The sequence below is a fragment of the Eutrigla gurnardus genome (genome assembly GCF_963514095.1).
Source record: "Eutrigla gurnardus genome assembly, chromosome: 20".
Lineage (NCBI taxonomy): Eukaryota > Metazoa > Chordata > Actinopteri > Perciformes > Triglidae > Eutrigla > Eutrigla gurnardus.
In genome coordinates this window covers 7,895,252-7,913,142 of record NC_139931.1, presented here as the reverse complement: position 1 = coordinate 7,913,142, position 17,891 = coordinate 7,895,252, and the positions used below count along the sequence as shown (strand labels likewise).

At 44.6% G+C, this 17,891-nt stretch overlaps 2 protein-coding genes and 1 long non-coding RNA gene across 4 annotated transcripts; 2 read left to right on the top strand and 1 right to left on the bottom strand.

Annotated features, from left to right (window-relative positions):
* Positions 1–715: 715 nt before the first annotated feature.
* On the top strand, positions 716–5,441 carry LOC311031083 (uncharacterized protein). 2 transcript variants are annotated; one of them, XM_084037194.1, is made up of 11 exons: positions 716–998; positions 2,141–2,264; positions 2,387–2,611; positions 2,724–3,000; positions 3,107–3,284; positions 3,408–3,484; positions 3,590–3,767; positions 3,920–4,168; positions 4,260–4,431; positions 4,514–4,662; positions 4,922–5,441. In XM_084037194.1, the coding sequence occupies exons 3-11, from the start codon at positions 2,589–2,591 to the stop codon at positions 5,098–5,100; spliced, it is 1,482 nt and encodes a 493-aa protein (XP_083893320.1). In that variant the 5' UTR covers positions 716–998; positions 2,141–2,264; positions 2,387–2,588; the 3' UTR covers positions 5,101–5,441. The 2 variants fall into 2 exon arrangements, with proteins under 2 accessions (XP_083893320.1, XP_083893321.1); XM_084037195.1 differs by lacking the exon at positions 716–998 and having other exon boundaries at positions 1,726–2,264.
* Positions 5,442–5,443: 2 nt separating this feature from the next.
* LOC311031084 lies at positions 5,444–6,527 on the bottom strand. The gene is made up of 3 exons (XR_014599040.1): positions 6,126–6,527; positions 5,922–5,991; positions 5,444–5,829 (listed from the first exon to the last, which is right to left on the bottom strand). It is a non-coding gene; the product is annotated as an uncharacterized lncRNA (long non-coding RNA).
* An 8,508-nt stretch (positions 6,528–15,035) lies between these two features.
* Positions 15,036–17,292, top strand: LOC311031440 (serine/threonine-protein kinase/endoribonuclease IRE2-like; the record flags this gene model as incomplete). The annotated part of the gene is made up of 4 exons (XM_084037752.1): positions 15,036–15,113; positions 15,317–15,440; positions 15,730–15,797; positions 15,883–17,292. 4 exons carry the CDS (start codon positions 15,036–15,038, stop codon positions 16,438–16,440), a joined length of 828 nt encoding a protein of 275 aa, XP_083893878.1. The 3' UTR covers positions 16,441–17,292.
* Between the last annotated feature and the right edge of the window lie 599 nt (positions 17,293–17,891).

The window sequence follows — 17,891 nt, the reverse complement described above, 5'->3', positions numbered from 1 at the left end:
TTTATTGCTATACTTTTTTATTTTATATACTTACATTGAATGGTTTATTTTTTATAGTAACATGAATAAATGTTTGACTGCAAACTGTGGTGCATGTCACCGAATACAATAAACTTTTTTTCTTCAGTTTTATGTCGGCATTCCTTGAAAAACTGCATTGATCATTAAAATTCTACTGATCACCTTTTCAGAAGATATTAATTTATAGTGCAGCAACTGACAGACTTTAGTGGAACATGGAGCGCAGGGTTTTAGAAATTATAGCTCTGAACCCAAAATGCGGGTCTGATTTTAGTTGCAATTTGAAACGTTCTGGACTAGTAGACCTGGTTTTGTTACTGACAATACATGATTGTTACGCAGATTGGTAAAACAACCTAATTTAAAGGGGACATATTATGCAAAACTGACTTTTTCCTTGCTTTAGTTTGTATATTTGCGTATCCGGGGTGTCTCCCGACCCCTTTAACATGAGTTTTGACAACTAAGTCAATATTTAGTAACTGGCAGAGTCAGGAATTTAGTCTCTAAACGAGCCGTTTGGATTTTTACCGTATTGTGACGTCACAATCCGGTCTTTTGCATATTCTTGCATAGTCATTGCATATTCATGGCATATCCCCGCCCACATTACGCCGGCTACCTGAACAAGGATCCGCCATTTTTTCTTACTCGCTTCACTTGTACTCGACAGCCTCACCGCCACCATGTACAAGCCGAAAGCCAAGCACTGCTGCTCTGTCATCGGATGCACGGGTCCTCATATGTCGCTACATCGCCTCCCAAACAAAGAGGATTTAAAAGCGAAGTGGCTAAATTTTGTTTACCAGGGAAACGTCCCAGCGTCATTGAGCAAAAATGTCCTGGTCTGTGCGAATCACTTCACATCGGACTGTTTCTCCAACCACGGACAGTATACCGCTGGATTGGCAACAAGACTGCTCCTAAAAGATGGATCCATACCCACTGTCCGTGCCGACGCCACCGATGTTGCAACTGTAAGTATTTACAAAAACAGTATAGTTTGTGTTACTTTGGTCATTTAGCACATGAGCTAATGCTAACCGTCGTGTTAGCCGAATGAGGCTGAGCTAACATTACATGTGAAGTGTTCAACGTTGTGCTTACTGGCAGTCGGATTCACTATAGTGTTAATGTTACCAAACGTTAATTTGTCATATGAGCACTCTTTTAAAACATGACGGTGATTTGAGAAAATGAATAAGGACATTGAGATTGTATCGCTTTGAACCGGCCTTGAACCCCTGCTCGGCCATGAACATGGCGAGGAGACGGGTGAAATGTCTCTGTTGTTCGCGGACGGTGAGCTATTGTTCCGCTGTGAACACGCAGGGAAGATTGTTTTAATTGGTCTTAGTAATTCGCGGACGGTGAGCTACTGTTTCGCCGTGAACACGCAGAGGACACGGTATAAAATGGTCTTTTATTCCCGACAAGCTAGCTATGTTCATTACTTAGCATGTTGTGCTAAATGGCTGTGTGTTTGTTTACATGCAACTACAGCTGTAGCGTTGTCAGGAGTTCACGGACGGTGAGCTACTGTTCCGCCGTGAACACGGAGAGGACACGGTATAAAATGGTCTTTTATTCCCGACCAGTTAGCTATGTTCATTACTTAGCATGTTGTGCTAAATGGCTGTGTGTTTGTTTACATGCAACTACAGCTGTAGCGTTGTCAGGAGTTCACGGACGGTGAGCTACTGTTCCGCCGTGAACACGCAGAGGACACGGTATAAAATGGTCTTTTATTCCCGACCAGTTAGCTATGTTCATTACTTAGCATGTTGTGCTAAAGGACTGTGTTGGCAGTCGAAATAGTTCCTGTGCGTTTGTATACATGTAACTACAGCTCTAGCGTAACCTATTGGCATGAGAGACCAGACATGAGAGCACCAAAGCGTTATCTGCAATAAAGCAGTCACTACTTTGTTTTGTTTCCGGAGACAGGGGCTACCTGCTAGATATCTGCTGTGCTACTATCAGTTATATGCAGGCATGGACACAGAAAAGTTTGCTTCACAAATGTCTATTGCTAATCATCATTTCTGTCTACATATTTTTATTTTTCATGTAACATGAGAAAGCAGACACATAACCTATTGCTTCTTTTTGTGTTTAGACAAGTACAACTGTACAGCAGCCTGTGGTGCATCATGTTGCCTGCCAGACAGACCAACCAGTGACATGCAACGTTGGCACACAGCTTTCCATGAGAACTCTCCAGCCTCACTTCAGAAGCACAGGTTTGTTGCCCAAAAGCATATCATGTCATGTTAGTCACTATGTTTCTATATAGTGTAATTTTAGTTTTACTCTGTTATGAATATGGAGTGGCTAATGAAAAATATATTTTCATCTATCAAAGGCACACAGAAATCAGTGTCCTGTGCTGATGTTGGTGTTGGCACCTCAACCATTGCCTTCTCAACTCGTCAACCATTTTTAACATCAACCCCAATAAAAAGACCAAGTAAAAGGGCTCGCTTGGAACTGGAGGAGGAGGAAGAGGAGAATCCATTGGAGGGTAGTTCATCCATGGAAATTCCCGACCCCAAGGATTCACAGTTATGTCAGAGTCAGCAGATGTGACGTGAGTTAATAACCTCAGAATTCCTTTTATTCCCTACATGTTTTTACATAATTTGTCTCAAGCTGTGTGGGAGTTACTAATTTCTCTTTTGATTATTTTGTTTTTCTACTAGACTGGAGCCTTCCTGCCCTGTTCATAAGACACCAACGTATATTGTCTATGAAAAGTGTCTGATGGAGCTGTTTGAGGTGTGCCCTGTCTGTCAGCGTGTGTCAGACGTGCAGACAAGAAGGGTCGGCACATTCATCTCTGTAGAACAAACATGCCCACATTGTCAGTTCTTCAGAAAATGGAACAGCCAGCCAATTCTGGGAAGCACACCTGCAGGAAACCTCCAGCTCTCAGCTGCAATATACACCACAGGTGCATCTTTCTTCAAACTTGAAAAGGTAATAGATTTAGTCATCACTATGTAAATGTATTATTTTTGCATATCATATTGCTAAATGTTGTATAGAGCAGTACTTATGACACATCTTGTCTGTCTGTCCTCAGATCTTCCGGGCAATGCAGCTGAAGATGTTTCAGTATGACACATTTAGGCGTCATGCACGGACGTTCATAGAGCCTGCAATCATACACACGTGGAAGACTGTGCAGAACGGGATGATGGAGCAGCTTAGTCAACAGGAGAGTGTTATCCTGGGTGGCGACCTAAGGGCTGACTCACCAGGTATACAAGACTCTCTGATAAATTTTACTCTAATGTTTTTGTTTAGAGAAGTGTTTACGATGAAGTACAACAAATTGATAGGTAAGATTAAATTTCTGTGATATTCTACATTTACTTTTGAAGGCCACTCTGCCAAGTTTGGCAGTTACTCAATGATGGACCTGAGGAGCAACACTATTGTCGACATACAGCTGGTTCAGGTGAGTGAAATGGTGTGATCTTTATTCAAGATAACTAATCTGTGTTTAATGACTGCTTTTAAGAATCATATATTTAATAGACTTTTGTCCTGTTTTTCTGATCAGAGCAACGAAGTCGGGGGAAGCTACCACATGGAAAAAGGTCTGAAGAGGAGCCTTGCTCTCCTGGAGGCATGTGGTGTTACATTGGACAGCATTGTCACAGACCGTCACCCTCAGATCCAGAAGTTCCTGAGGGAGGCCAATGTGACACAGTACTACGATGTCTGGCACATGGAAAAAGGTAGGGGTACAATCAAGATAAAATGCCCTTGCTCACAGGTCCACACATTATATTATCCTATTATCATAATCACTAATATGTTACATGGGTTAGAGTTATTTTGTAATCAACTTATACTGTTTATCTGAATGTGACAAATATTGTTTTATTAGGACTGTCCAAGAAACTGGTCAAGATAGCCCAGAACAAAGAATGCGAAAAGCTGAAGAAGTGGCTTCGAAGCATAAAGAACCATGTGTACTGGACAGCAGCCTCCTCTACTTCAGGGCCAGAGAGAGTGGCTAAGTGGACCTCCATTCTCAACCATGTCCAAGACATCCACACACATCCAGATCCTGCTTTCCCCCAGTGCTTGCATCCACAGCGCACCTCAAGGGACAAGAGCAAATGGTTGAAAGCAGGTAGATAAAAACAAAATTGTGAATAAAATGTTTTTTTTTAATATCTAAAAGATGTTTAACAGTTTGAATTCATGTGATTTCTTTTTTCCAGGGACACCAGCTTTCTGCAGGTTAGAAAAGGCACTGATTAACAAGAGAATCCTGAGAGATGTTGAAAAGCTCAGCCCTCACTATCAGACCTCATCGCTGGAGGCATTCCACAGTGTCATTTTGCGGTTTGCACCGAAGAATGTTGTCTTCCCATACCTTGGAATGTTATGCAGGTAATAAAACTACCAGTATCTGTTTATTTCATTATAATTTAGTTTGTTTGCTATCTTTCTAACTACTATTTTTCCACCCAAGACTCTACCTGGCTGCCCTGCATTATAATGAAAATGCTGGCCGACCTCAGGCAACATCGACAAGAGGAGAGCTGCTCTACAGAGTCAACTTCCCAAAGTCAAAACGCGGAGAATGCACTGCAAAGCCTGTGAAAGCAGAGCCAACATTCCGTAAGTTTTACAGTCTTTTATTTAAACTCCACAAATAAAAAGTAAACATGAACATACAGGCATATCACAGAATGTTGAAAATAAACACAAACAAATAAAATCTGAATTCTTTTTACATGGTTTTCAAAAGAAATAATAAATAAGGAGAATGTATAAATATGAAGTAATTAGGTGAAATAACAAGAGAAACTTTACACAAGGCTTTTTGGTTCTAGTGCAACTTTCCTGTAAACATACATCTTTGTTTATTGCACTACAGATTACGTTGATGCACTGTTGGACCTCATCTTTGATAAGGTTTTCCAGGACCCTGCCCCATATGTGAACGAGGTCCTGAAGCTTAAAATCCCTGAAGACCTCTCGGCTCAGTTTGACCGACCTGACAAGCTGACCGTTATAGCAGGTTATGTGTCGAGGTTCAACCAAGGACAGGTCTGAACCCAACATACTGTCCTTCTGCATCAGGGAACTCTGCACGAATCCTCAGCACCACGCAGGCGGGCAGCACAACTCTCACTCCCCGGCCCAGAAAGCCCCAGCACCAGCTTACAAAGCTTCTGTAGGCTAGGTATCTATATTGGCTGGACACAATGTAATATAAAGTCAGCACTGAATGTTCACGTCCATGGCAATAAGATACTTTCATTGTTATTATTTTTATATTGATATTGAAGTACAAAGTTCAACTGTTCCACTTCAGTAATTTATCTTCCTATTGTTTTTATTATTTCATATGTCTACACATGTTTACAAATGTACAATAAACAATCTTTACTTACTGTTCTGTGTGTTTTCATTGTTTGATATGTAATTTTCATGTTAACTAGATGGATAGATAGATAGCTAATTAGATATACATTTGTTGATCACAAGCTGGGATCTCAGTAAAAAATAATAAGGATAAACTATAACCATAAACTATAAGCAATGTAAGATAGAGGAAGCACCTACGTACTTTTGAGCATAACATTTTTGCGATAAATTAATAGTATTTATGTGACTGAAAGCTTACTGCACAATTCCCCTGAGACGTAAAGGTCCATAGTCTGCCCGATAAATGTTTAGTGCATTCTGCAGTGAAAATACATTCAGGCAGACAGGTTCGAGGCCAGGATGGTCCACCATGCATGTTGGTGGCTCAGGAAGCTGCTGTAGTCTTCGTGTAACCTATAAATTATGAAAGATAAGTGAGTGACAATGGATGATAGAAAAGAGCGACTGCAAAATTACAACCATGTTTGCACAGTGTTCACACTTACTTGTGATATTTCCATACAGCATATATTCTCAGGTTCTGTAGGCATTTGTTCACAATTGCCACAGGAACACCTATTTTTTAGCAGAATTGTATTATTGATTGGAAACTACGATAGCTAAGCAATCACGTCGTGTTGTTTCTTTTGTAATATTTATTTAAAGTTTATAAACCGGTATATTTCGAGGTAAAAAACGTAACTACTAACCACTGAGAAACATCCATGTTCAATCTTGGCTGCTGACTTTCTTCTGGAGCCTCTTCTTGTTCTGGGTCGGACTCCGGCTCGAACAGGTAAGGTTGCACCGCAGTTTGTTGACCGGCAGCCATTTCTCCCCCGAATCAACCGTTGTTATGGTTACAAAATGGCGTCCTCACGTCTTACGCCCGGCAGGAAGAGGTGGGCGGTGCCAAGACCGTTTGGGCGGCGCACGCAGTAGCTCATTAGCATTTAAAGGGAAAGTCACTGAATCCGGCCGCTGAAAGCAGGGCTGTGAAACTGGTATGTTGAGAACCCTGCTGTGCTCAATCCTTGGGTTTTTTCGACCAAAGCATGTTACTATCATTCCATTTAGACATCAAAGACCCATGTCAACAAGCAGAAATGAGCATAATATGTCTCCTTTAAAGATATTTCATAACTTAAAGTGAGTTTTTACGGAATACAACCAGGGTTTTTCCTGGCTCAAATTGAGGCAGAGGTGGTACCATCCTGACCATAGATCCAGTCGGCAACCTGGGAACGCCCCCGGGAACGCCCAATTCACGTGATACCCGAGGGGGAAAACAGCAAGAAAGCACACGATTTTGCCATTCACTCCTGCTTGTGATGGTACGGCGGTCGGCGGCGGCGACTCTGGACGCGCGCCGGGCCCTTCTCGCGGATCTCCCCCAGCTACGGTGCCCGTCGGGCCCCGTTCACGCGGTGGTCCCGGCGGGTCGCCTCGGCTGGCGCCTAGCAGCTGACTTAGAACTGGTGCGGACCAGGGGAATCCGACTGTTTAATTAAAACAAAGCATCGCGAAGGCCCATGGGGGGTGTTGACGCGATGTGATTTCTGCCCAGTGCTCTGAATGTCAAAGTGAAGAAATTCAATGAAGCGCAGGTAAACGGCGGGAGTAACTATGACTCTCTTATAAATGGAAACCGGAGTCACAGGGGAACACGTGGATACAGAGTCTAGTAAAGATGGCTAACGTGACCTGTAATCTCCCCAAAAATCGGATGACCATGCGGTCCAAACCCGCTACTTTGTTAAACCTATAATGGGGCCGTCTCGGGCTCGTCTGTCACTTCGTTCGGCGCGCTCCCCCCTCCTTCCCTCCTTCCCCGACCTTCGGGCCGGGGATGGGCCCCCGTCGGGACCGCATGTGCGGGCGCGGCAGTCGGTGGACTTTCAGTCTCCGGCTGACCGCGTTACGCGTGCGTAACCCCGACGGGACCGCTCTCGTGGGGGAAACGAGGGCAGCGTCGGCGGGTGGCGGCGGGTCTCGCTGCGGTCCCTCCTGCTAGAGTCTGTAAGTCTCCCTCGAAAATTATGCGGTCCAAACCCGCTACTTTGCCAAACCCATGATGGGGCCGTCTCGGGCTCGTCTGTCACTCGTTCGACGCGCTGTTGATACAGCGCCCCCATAGTGGCGCAATGCAGGAACTGCAGTTAAAATGACATCCATAGCTGGGGGCAGAGCGATATGGCGGCACAAAATTAAGAAAAAAGCTGGGGGCGGCACGAAATTAGCTGGAGGCGGCCGCCTCGCAATTTTGAACGCAGGAAAAACCCTGACAACCATGTGAAAATAACAGCGTTGTTTGTTTTATCTAACATTACTGTATTACTCTAATAAAAGCTATTCAAATTCGGGCATTGATATCAAATCACGTCTGCCTCCGGAGCTAGAAGCCGGTTCTAGGTGCACTTATTACTTACGTCCAGTTTAAGTACACTCAACAAAAATATAAACGCAACACTTTTGTTTTTGCTCCCATTTTTCATGAGATGGACTTAAAGATCTAAAATTCATTCCAGATACACAATATTACCATTTCTCTCAAACATTGTTCACAAATCTGTCTAAATGTGTGATAGTGAGCACTTCTGCTTTGCTGAGATAATCCATCCCACCTCACAGGTGTGCCACATCAAGATGCTGATCTGACATCATGATTAGTGCACAGGTGTACCTTATACTGCCCACAATAAAAGGCCACTCTGAAATGTGCAGTTTTGTCTCACAGCAAAATGCCACAGATGCCACAAGCATTGAGGGAGCGTGCAATTGGCATGCTGACAGCAGGAATGTCAACCAGATCTGTTGCTCGTGCATTGAATGTTCATTTCTCCACCATAAGCCGTCTCCAAAGGCGTTTCAGAGAATATGGCAGTACGTCCAACCGGCCTCACAACCGCATACCACTTGTAACCACACCAGCCCAGGACCTCCACATCCAGCAGGTTCACCTCCAAGATCGTCTGAGACCAGCCACTCAGACAGCTGCTGAAACAATTGGTTTGCATAACCAAACAATTTCTGCACAAACTGTCAGAAACCATCTCAGGGAAGCTCAACTGCATGCTCGTCGTCCTCATCTGGGTCTTGACCTGACTCCAGCTCGTCGCCGTAACAGACTTGAGTGGGCAAATGCTCACATTCGATGGCGTCTGGCACGTTGGAGAGGTGTTCTCTTCACGGATGAATCTCGGTTTACATTGTTCAGGGCATATGGCAGACAGCGTGTGTGGCGTCGTGTGGGTGAGCGCTTTGCTGATGTCAATGTTGTGGATCGAGTGGCCCATGGTGGTGGTGGGGTTATGGTTTGGGCAGGCATCTGTTATGGACGAAGAACACAGGTGCATTTTATTGATGGCATTTTGAATGCACAGAGATACCGTGATGAGATCCTGAGGCCCATTGTTGTGCGATACATCCATGAACATCACCTCATGTTTCAGCAAGATAATGCACGGCCCCATGTTGCAAGGATCTGTACACAATTCTTGGAAGCTGAAAATGTCCCAGTTCTTGCATGGCCAGCATACTCACCGGACATGTCACCCATTGAGCATGTTTGGGATGTGCTTGACCGGCGTATACGACAGCGTGTACCAGTTCCCACTAATATCCAGCAACTTCGCACAGCCATTGGAGAGGAGTGGACCAACATTCCACAGGCCACAATTGACAATCTGATAAACTCTATGCGAAGAAGATGTGTTGCACTGCATGAGGCAAATGGTGGTCACACCAGATACTGACTGGTTCTGAGTCCCCAGACCCCCAATAAAGCAAAAAAATGCACATTTCAGGGTGGCCTTTTATTGTGGACAGTCTAAGGCACACCTGTGCACTAATCATGATGTCAGATCAGCATCTTGATGTGGCACACCTGTGAGGTGGGATGGATTATCTCAGCAAAGCAGAAGTGCTCACTATCACACATTTAGACTGATTTGTGAACAATGTTTGAGAGAAATGGTAATATTGTGTATCTGGAATGAATTTTAGATCTTTAAGTCCATCTCATGAAAAATGGGAGCAAAAACAAAAGTGTTGCGTTTATATTTTTGTTGAGTGTAAGTGGCCCGGGAGGAGCTAGCCGGATATCAAGTTCAAGAGAGTCTCATTTCAGCGTAAGCCGACCTCAATAACAAGCACAGTCTTGGCACGAGGAACACGTGTCCCCTTGGCTGCATCCCATTGGCCAGAAGTTCTCTGGCTGGTTCTGATTGGACATTGTAACCAGGAAGTGGCGAGATAAACAAGCTTGTTTCACAGATGATAACGCTGATGAACACACACACGGAATTCTCTGTGGTCATCAGATTTACAGGTGTTCGCCTAAATAATTTAAATAACTTCGATAGCATTTGTTGTATGTATATTTGCTTTCCCTGAGAAAAAACCTTTATGTTTTACGACTGAAATTTCACAGCCGTGGTTGTTTTCTTTAAATCACAAAGAATACAGGAAGAGAAAGGAAGGGAAGTAGCAGCAGTGGTAGTTTTTGCCGACTTAGTTTTGTCCTAGTATGCTTGCCCTAGTTTGATGTTTGTGTCCACTTAGCTCCGTCCACTACTGTTATTTCGTTGCAGACAACTTATTTCAGTCAAATACTCTGCAGCCTTGTGTTGGGGTTGTAGCAGGAGCAGATTTGGTTATCAACAGTTAACTATCAATATCAATATGATTATTGGTATTAATAATTATATTTAATATATTATCATGATATAATCATGAATAAACGGGGCACCACCCTGGGATCAGGGAAAAGATAACCTAAAACTGTATTCAGTCTCAATATAAAGGTTTTATACTCACATGCCAATCATCGTGATCATTGGCATGGAAGCATAAAAACAATCTAACAATTAAGAAGGGCGTGAAATTCAAGCACTAGCCTTCACAACCTGCTGTTATCCAGTGACATATACACAACAAGCACAAGAGACCGCTAGTTATAATATAATAAGATTTATTAAAATCAGTAATAATGATCACAATCAATAACACTGCAATTAACAAAGCCTTATTACCTAACTACCTAACACACAAAGCTAAGCTAAACAAAAGGGAGAGACACACGTGGTGTGTGTGTGTGCGTATGTGTGTGCGTGTGCATGTGCGTGTGTGTGCTGCGTGCGTGTCGAGAGAGAGAGAGCGAGAGAGAGAGAGGGAGAGATGGCTATGTGCGGCCACCAGATGGAGCTATTCCTGGCAGCGTTCAGGGGCGGAGCCACTGACGTCCGATGGGGTAGCGAGAGAGAGAGAGAGGTGGAGCTATTCCTCGCAGCGTTCAGGGGCGGAGCCACTGACGTCCGATGGAGTAGCGAGAGAGAGAGAGAGAGAGAGAGAGAGAGAGAAAGAGATTGCCGTATGTAGCCACCAGATGGAGCTATGTCCCTAGCGTCCGCCGGGAACAGCTGGCTTAGGACACGTGTGTGCGGCGTGTATGTGTGTGTGTGTGTTAGCGGGACACAAACAAAGAGAGAGAGAATGCGCGAGCGATATTCTGAGGCTCAGAAGCCGTGCCGCTATCACACGGGCTCGCGTGAATGAACTGGCGTTTATTCCGCGAGACCGGTCTTTTAACTGATAGTAGAGGCTTTCTGAGCTCGCGAATATGGCGGAGGTTAGTCGAAAACACTGTTACAGAAATCAACCCAGCTGCGTGGGTACACGATCAGTATTCAAATACAGCAGCACATGAACAAACGGACCCGGCGGTCCGCGATCAGAACTTAAAACACGTTAGCAAGAATTACAAGCATATCCTACACTATCACTTATGTCTCTGCCCAGACTGATAGCCTCTTACTAGTATCGTTGCATAAGCTGCGAGTCCGTCCTGGCGATGACGGCGTTCCGTAACGGCGGTAGTTCGTGGGCCCCGGCGTCAGCGGGGGACGTGATGAGTCGGCTTCGTCCAGACGAGAGCGGAGCGGGTTTCCTCTCGTTGATCAAACTCAAATAAAGAAAACAGTTGGTGTTTCCTCCTTCCACGAGCGGCGATATAATCGCGGCTTGGCGATTTAGTCAGCTTACTTCAGACAGCGTCTGGTAGCTGGAAGGCAGGAACCGGCTTGGTTCCTCTTGTTGCAGCGGTGCGCTGCAGGAGGGGTCGCCTCCCGTTGCAACGTGGTGTTGCGCCGGTTGTAGGAAGAGACGCCAGAGTAGGAGTCAGAGTAAGAGAGCGTTCTCCAGGCGGCTTCGGTTTATAAAGCTCAGGCCGCTCCAGGGGACCCCCCGGGGTTCCCTGAAGATTGTCAGCCAATAGGGCACCAGTTGTGTGGCGTCGCATCTCTCACCTGTGTGAGATGTGAAACTAAAATGGCGGTGTAGTTTTTAATCCCCTTTGTCCTGTTGTCCTGGCCGCATGTGTAGGCTTTTGTAGGCCGCATTGTGTAGTCCTTCTAGTGAGGTCCCAACACTTGCAATGCTAATTATTTTATACCACTTCCTGCACGTTATCTGGTTGGACAGAAATGCTAAAACTATAGCCCCTGAAGCGCTGGATAGCTAATTCCTAGCTAACGGCTAACAACCTTCACGGTAGCTAATATGCTCCCTCTCGCGTTTGCACTGTCCGCATGTTTGTATATCAACTTTGTTTCTGTCCACGAGACCACACTGGTTAGGCCAGAAAACGCACACGAAAAACGTTCAGTGGGAGTCCACCCTGGCATCTCCCGAGAGGCTAATATTTCCAGAGACATTGAATGCAGCGTGGACCCGGACAGCCGGTTCGACTGCGCCCGGGACAGGCTCCTGAGCCAGAGGCAGTGCGAGGAGAGGGGATGCTGCTATGCCCCTCTGCCTACCTCTGCAGGACCACCATGGTGCTTCTACCCCAGTGTGTACCCCGGGTACAGAATGAGTCCCCTCACCCCCACCATGAGAGGCGAAGCGGCCACGCTGACCCGCGACACACCTTCACGCCCGGCACGTTACTAGCTGTAAGCTATCGTTGCTATGTTGTAACATAGTCATACATATGGACACATTGTTTCCCCTAGAATTTTTTTCAGGCCCGGTGGTACCCACCGAAAAAACCCTAAACAGACGAGACGTGTGGGATGGTGTATTGGTGCAGTTGGATTAAGTCAGGTGGCACAGCAAGCAGTCTGCAATTCTGCAATTATTATATTTGCATTCAACATTTTTGTTCAACCAGAGTGTATTCAAGATCACAAGGAGAGAGTGACTTATTAAGGTGCCGGTTGATGGAAATGATGCAAAATTATGGGCCGGAAAAATACGTCTGGAAAATGAGGAGCATCACATTAATAGCTACAGATACTGTAAAACACTACAACGACATATGAGTGCATATATAGTCTTATTTTATCAAGTAAAATATAAGTTATAGGTTTACTCAACAGCCTAATAGTTCATAGAAATTCAGGTAGAAATAGGTTAACTCAGAGTTCCACAGCTTATCAAAAACAATCCTTATTTTATTAACATAGGCTGCCTAAGGGCGCAATCAGTAGCGTGCCTCGGCTCCAGCACAAACAGGCTTTGGCCCGTTAGCCGGTTGTACATACGTCATCACGTCCTAATACTTCACACGCAAGGCTTGATGTTGTTTTTAAGGAGCGCCGTCTCTGCATTTATTTCTCGAAAACACTCGACCTGCATCAGCGAATGTGCGCACGAGCGGATCTGTGCGAGCAGGCAGCGTGAGGAAAGCGGATTTTGGACGGCGACACACAGCGGCATTTTTCTTATAAATGCACCGGTCCGGTTCCGGGTCTGGTACCGGTCCGGGTCCGGTACCGGTCCGGTTCCGCTCACACCACGAGTCTGAAGAGTGCAACAGCTTATCAAAATACAATGTAAACTTTCCGTGTTTCCAAAGTAGAAAGCGACATCGTGGTGGTTTAACGAGGCGAAACGGCATCAGAACAACATCAAGCGCGTAAAGTACACGAAGAAGAACGTAGCGGGAGCGCGGCGTGGATTGTTGCGGCCGCGCGACTTGCGGAGCAAGTCTACTGTGCTGCGCGGAGGCGCTCCTAATGTAAATGATTATTGATTTATGAATGAATTGATAGGTGGCTTATTTTTGGTATATTGATTTTTTTTTTTGGCCTGGCGGCAGGTCTCCTTGGCCTGGCGACCCGCCAGGCCTGTACAATGGTAGGGGAAACACTGGGACATAACAGCTTCCTGGATTTATTACGGACAGGACGACTGCACTGCTCGGTCGTTTCTTTATGGATACAAAATCAAAACTACGAGGAAAACGTTTTCGTTTCTGCGGTGACTGGGAGGGACGACAGGCGCTCAGCTATCTACTGCTAATGTCTACGGGATGATTTGAGGTGAGTAACTTCATGCTAAAACACACATATTTATGTCGTTTTGCAACACTATTTGAGCTAAGCGAGCGCCGTGGTGTCTCGTACGGACCCAACCTGTGTTGCATAGGTCTTGGAATTGTTTTCTGAGGCCCAGGAAAGCAGATATAACGTGCCCCAATGGGTTAGCATTGGAGTCTGGAAGGCTGCCAGGCAGGTACAGATCTCGGGCTAGGCAACGTCAATTTTTGTCGGGTTTTTTGCTTCTAATAAGTCGGGATGACCCTGAGGACAACGGAAATGGGGTAAAAAATGACCGGATTTCTCCTTTAATGTGTCTATGTAACAGTACTGTATGAATCATGTTACACAAATCAATTATAATCTTCATTCAATCATGTTTCTCATTTATATTCACAAAATACATCTCTCATCAATTCAAAAATGAATTTGAATACACCATATTGCAAAAAAATCAGCGAAAACCTGTGTGTGAGCACATATCATGTCGCTTTAGCACACACTGAGCCCCTTTTCACTCACTAACATTGAACATGGCGTCGGAATGACGCAGCGAAAATTACCATGGCACTCGTAAAATAAATGCACTTTTCCCAACTCAAAACTTAGCATATTGACTCATTACAACATCTTTAGAACATTTACAATCAACTCCGATTGGTTTTATGACATAAGTGTTTAACATCCCGCATTAATAAACAACGGAAAATTCACGTCTCATTAGCCGTTAGCAACTTAGCATAGTAGGGTATCGCCATAACATAGTACAACAACTCACCGGAGTCCTCGGTTAGAATACAAAACAAAGCATCTGCTCCGGCTACAGTCGTGCGGGCACTCCCTGGGGAAAACATAAAAAAACGTACAGTCGTACTGTGAAAATAAAAACGTACTCTTTCACAACACATCCACAATCTTGCTCTGCAATTTTTCACGGCAGCATCCGTGTCGGAGAAATTCTAGCCTGTCTGTTTCCTAGCATGCATAAAGCACCCTCATGTGGTCACATCAGGCAACTACAACTCTCTTCATGAAACGACAAAAAAATGAACTGTTGAACATTATTCCATAACAAATACATTTAGTAAGCCTGTATTTTTATAGGGGTTACACATGCACGATGCAAACTTTCCCATGGTGAATGGTAGCGATGATTACAGCTCATTTCTTTCCTATATATGCACGTTTGTTATGTGCACATTTGTTTTTTGAATGTTGTGACATCCTGAGATAGTTGTGGTTATCATTAACACTGCACAATGCTGATTCAAACTGAGAGTTTTTTGTTTCATCAACAGGATGTGCAGTGGAATGATCTGGACTGTTCTCAAACACCCGTTTTTCTGGAGCCTGGAGAAGGAGCTGCAGTTCTTTCAGGTCAGCTGTTTACTCTGGACACATCACATGTATTAGGCTGTTTACTGTGCTCTTATAAACTGTCTGTATAAAGAGCTGATTCTTCATAATATCTACTCCAAATGCTTGTAGGATGTAAGAAAAACATAATTTTCAGTTTAAGTCCTTACAACCAAATCACAACCTGCAGAACCGCCCGCTATAATATTTTTGGTTGCTTGCAGGACGTGAGCGACAGAATAGAAAAGGAACCGCTGGACGGACCTATTGTGAGACAGCTGGAGAGAGGAGGGAGGGCTGTTGTCAAGGCTGATTGGAGGGAGCACATCACAGTGCCACTGCAGACGGGTATGAAACTGGCTCAAACTCACACACGTCCCATATAAGGTCCTGCTGTCTGCTGATGTTAAATAGTCTTCTTTTGCTTGTATGCCTTCAGACATTGGGTTATAGTAAAGCACTGCACAAACTGACTTTGACATGCATGAAACATACATATACAAAATACTATAGTGGGTGGTGAAGCATTGTCACCCTTTGAGTATTTCAGCGTCAACCGGTTCTCTTCGGACTTTGAAAATATTGATAGAGACTCAAATGTATATAAAAATGTGTATGTTTTTCTCTTCTTTGGCAGATCTGCGGAAAATCCGCTCCTATAAGGGTGGGTCGGTTAGAGACCTGCTGCGTGCGATGAGAAACAAGGTAGGGATGTATTCTCACGCTCTTTGTGTTTTAAAAGAAACCGGTCTCTACTGCCAGACTCAATGCTTGACCTTCTTCCCGACAGAAACATCATTACAGAGAGTTGCCCGCTGAGGTACAGGAGACCCTGGGCTCCATCCCTGATGACTTTGTGTCCTACTTCACCTCCCGCTTCCCGCACCTGCTAATGCACACATACCTGGCCATGCGGACCTGTGCATCCGAGAGGCCGTTCCTGCCTTACTACTCTGCTGCAGAGCAGCTTGCGAACACACAGGCCCAGCACGCACACCTGGGGCCACACAGACAGAATGAGCCATGCACTCAGCACCTGGCAGCACACACACCATCACCCTCCTCACAACCACAGGAAGCTGTACAGTCTTCACAGCCGCCGCAGGTCCCTCACGCTACGCCTGCCGAATCGGTGCCCTCGATGTCACCGGATGAGCCCGCGTCTCCACATTTGCCAGTTCAGACCGTGCAGCCAGCACAGTCCACACAGACTGACATGCCGAGCCAAACATCGAACCCCACGTTTGCCTCCGAATCACCCACAGATCCTCTCAGGCAAAGAGAACCCAGTGAGTCGGAGACGCTCCCACCACCACATCCTTCTACACTTGACAATGAACCAGTGTGAACTGAACCAGAGTCGGGTGGACCCAGCACAGACGGGAGGGGCAATTGCCTTCAAGAGTGGACACAAAGTGGGATTCGGTTGCAGCACCGTCAGCTGGTGAGGACCAGGCCTGCAGTGCCTGGGATCCACCGCTAGGTGCAGCAGCTGCACCCTCAATTAAGTGCCTTCTGCTCAGCCGGGTTGAAATGTCCCCCCAAGACAACCGTCCACAAGTCTGTCTCTGTCTTGAGGAAGTCCGTTGTTGGGAGTTTATCTTGTAGCAGGACTGAGCAGAGAGAATATTTTATTTTATAACGGCATGTCCAAAAAATAGTGTTTGTCCCAAAAACATCTGGCCTCTGTTGTGGGAATCATGTCTGGATGTTGTTGTTGGGTAGTTTTATAGTGCAATGTTGTATTTCGGAGTGAGCCCGTTCACCGCACAGATACTGTATGTATATTTTTGTATAAACTGATTCAGAATTTGAATCCTTGATTATAAATCACTTGATGTGGCCGATGTGCCTTTTTTTTTCTTTTTCTTTTTTTTTTTAAAGATATTGCTGTACGGTATTGTTACAGATCTTTAAAATTGACTATGCTAAATGTGCTTGATTCCAGTTAATGCTGCTAGACTGCTTCTCTTTTGTCAATCAAGACTATTGCGCTGACACGGTAATAGCAGACTGTTCCAAAGGTTGTTCAGGGCGCCACCTGAAAACAGTAGGTACTTTTAATCTCATGTGATTATGTGGACAAAATATGAGTCTTAGAGGTCAGGCTGCAGAACTCTCATTTAATAACTTTTCAATGGTGTCAAAGTGAAGTTGATGACTTGCACATTAAATTCTATATTTTTTTTTTATACTAACATTTTGCTTGTTGATTGATCTTGCTGTATCTGACAATGGGAATTGAGGAATATGGAATATTTAACTACAAGTCGTGCCTAAAAGAAAATTGAAATGGTGTCTTCCCATATTTGCGTTCCCGACTATTAAATTGGATATATTTATATATCTGCCACTATTCTACACATAATTGTGGAAGAAATGGTGACCCAAACCACCTTCACAACCCTGCTTTTGGAACCAAAGTTGTGCTCTAATGGAATAAACGCTGTCTTGTCTTAAACCAAGACAGAAATATTATTGTAATTATTTGAAAACAGGTTCCTTTTTTTTTTTTTCTTTTTCTTTTGTCACTTTAAAATCTCTGTGGTTGCCACATTACTCTCCTAAACGATATTACTTAAGTACAATTTGGGCTCTTCCTCTTTATCGGTGCAGGACTTTTAAACATGGGATTATTATTATTATTATTATTATTATTATTATGGTCCTACTGCTACTTTTACATAAGAACATTTGAACACATTTGATTTTGATGACGCAGTTTTAGTGTGGTATGCGGAACCGCTGTTATAACTTGTGCTGGACCTTCAATGCATTTCTCCATAAAACGAAACCTGT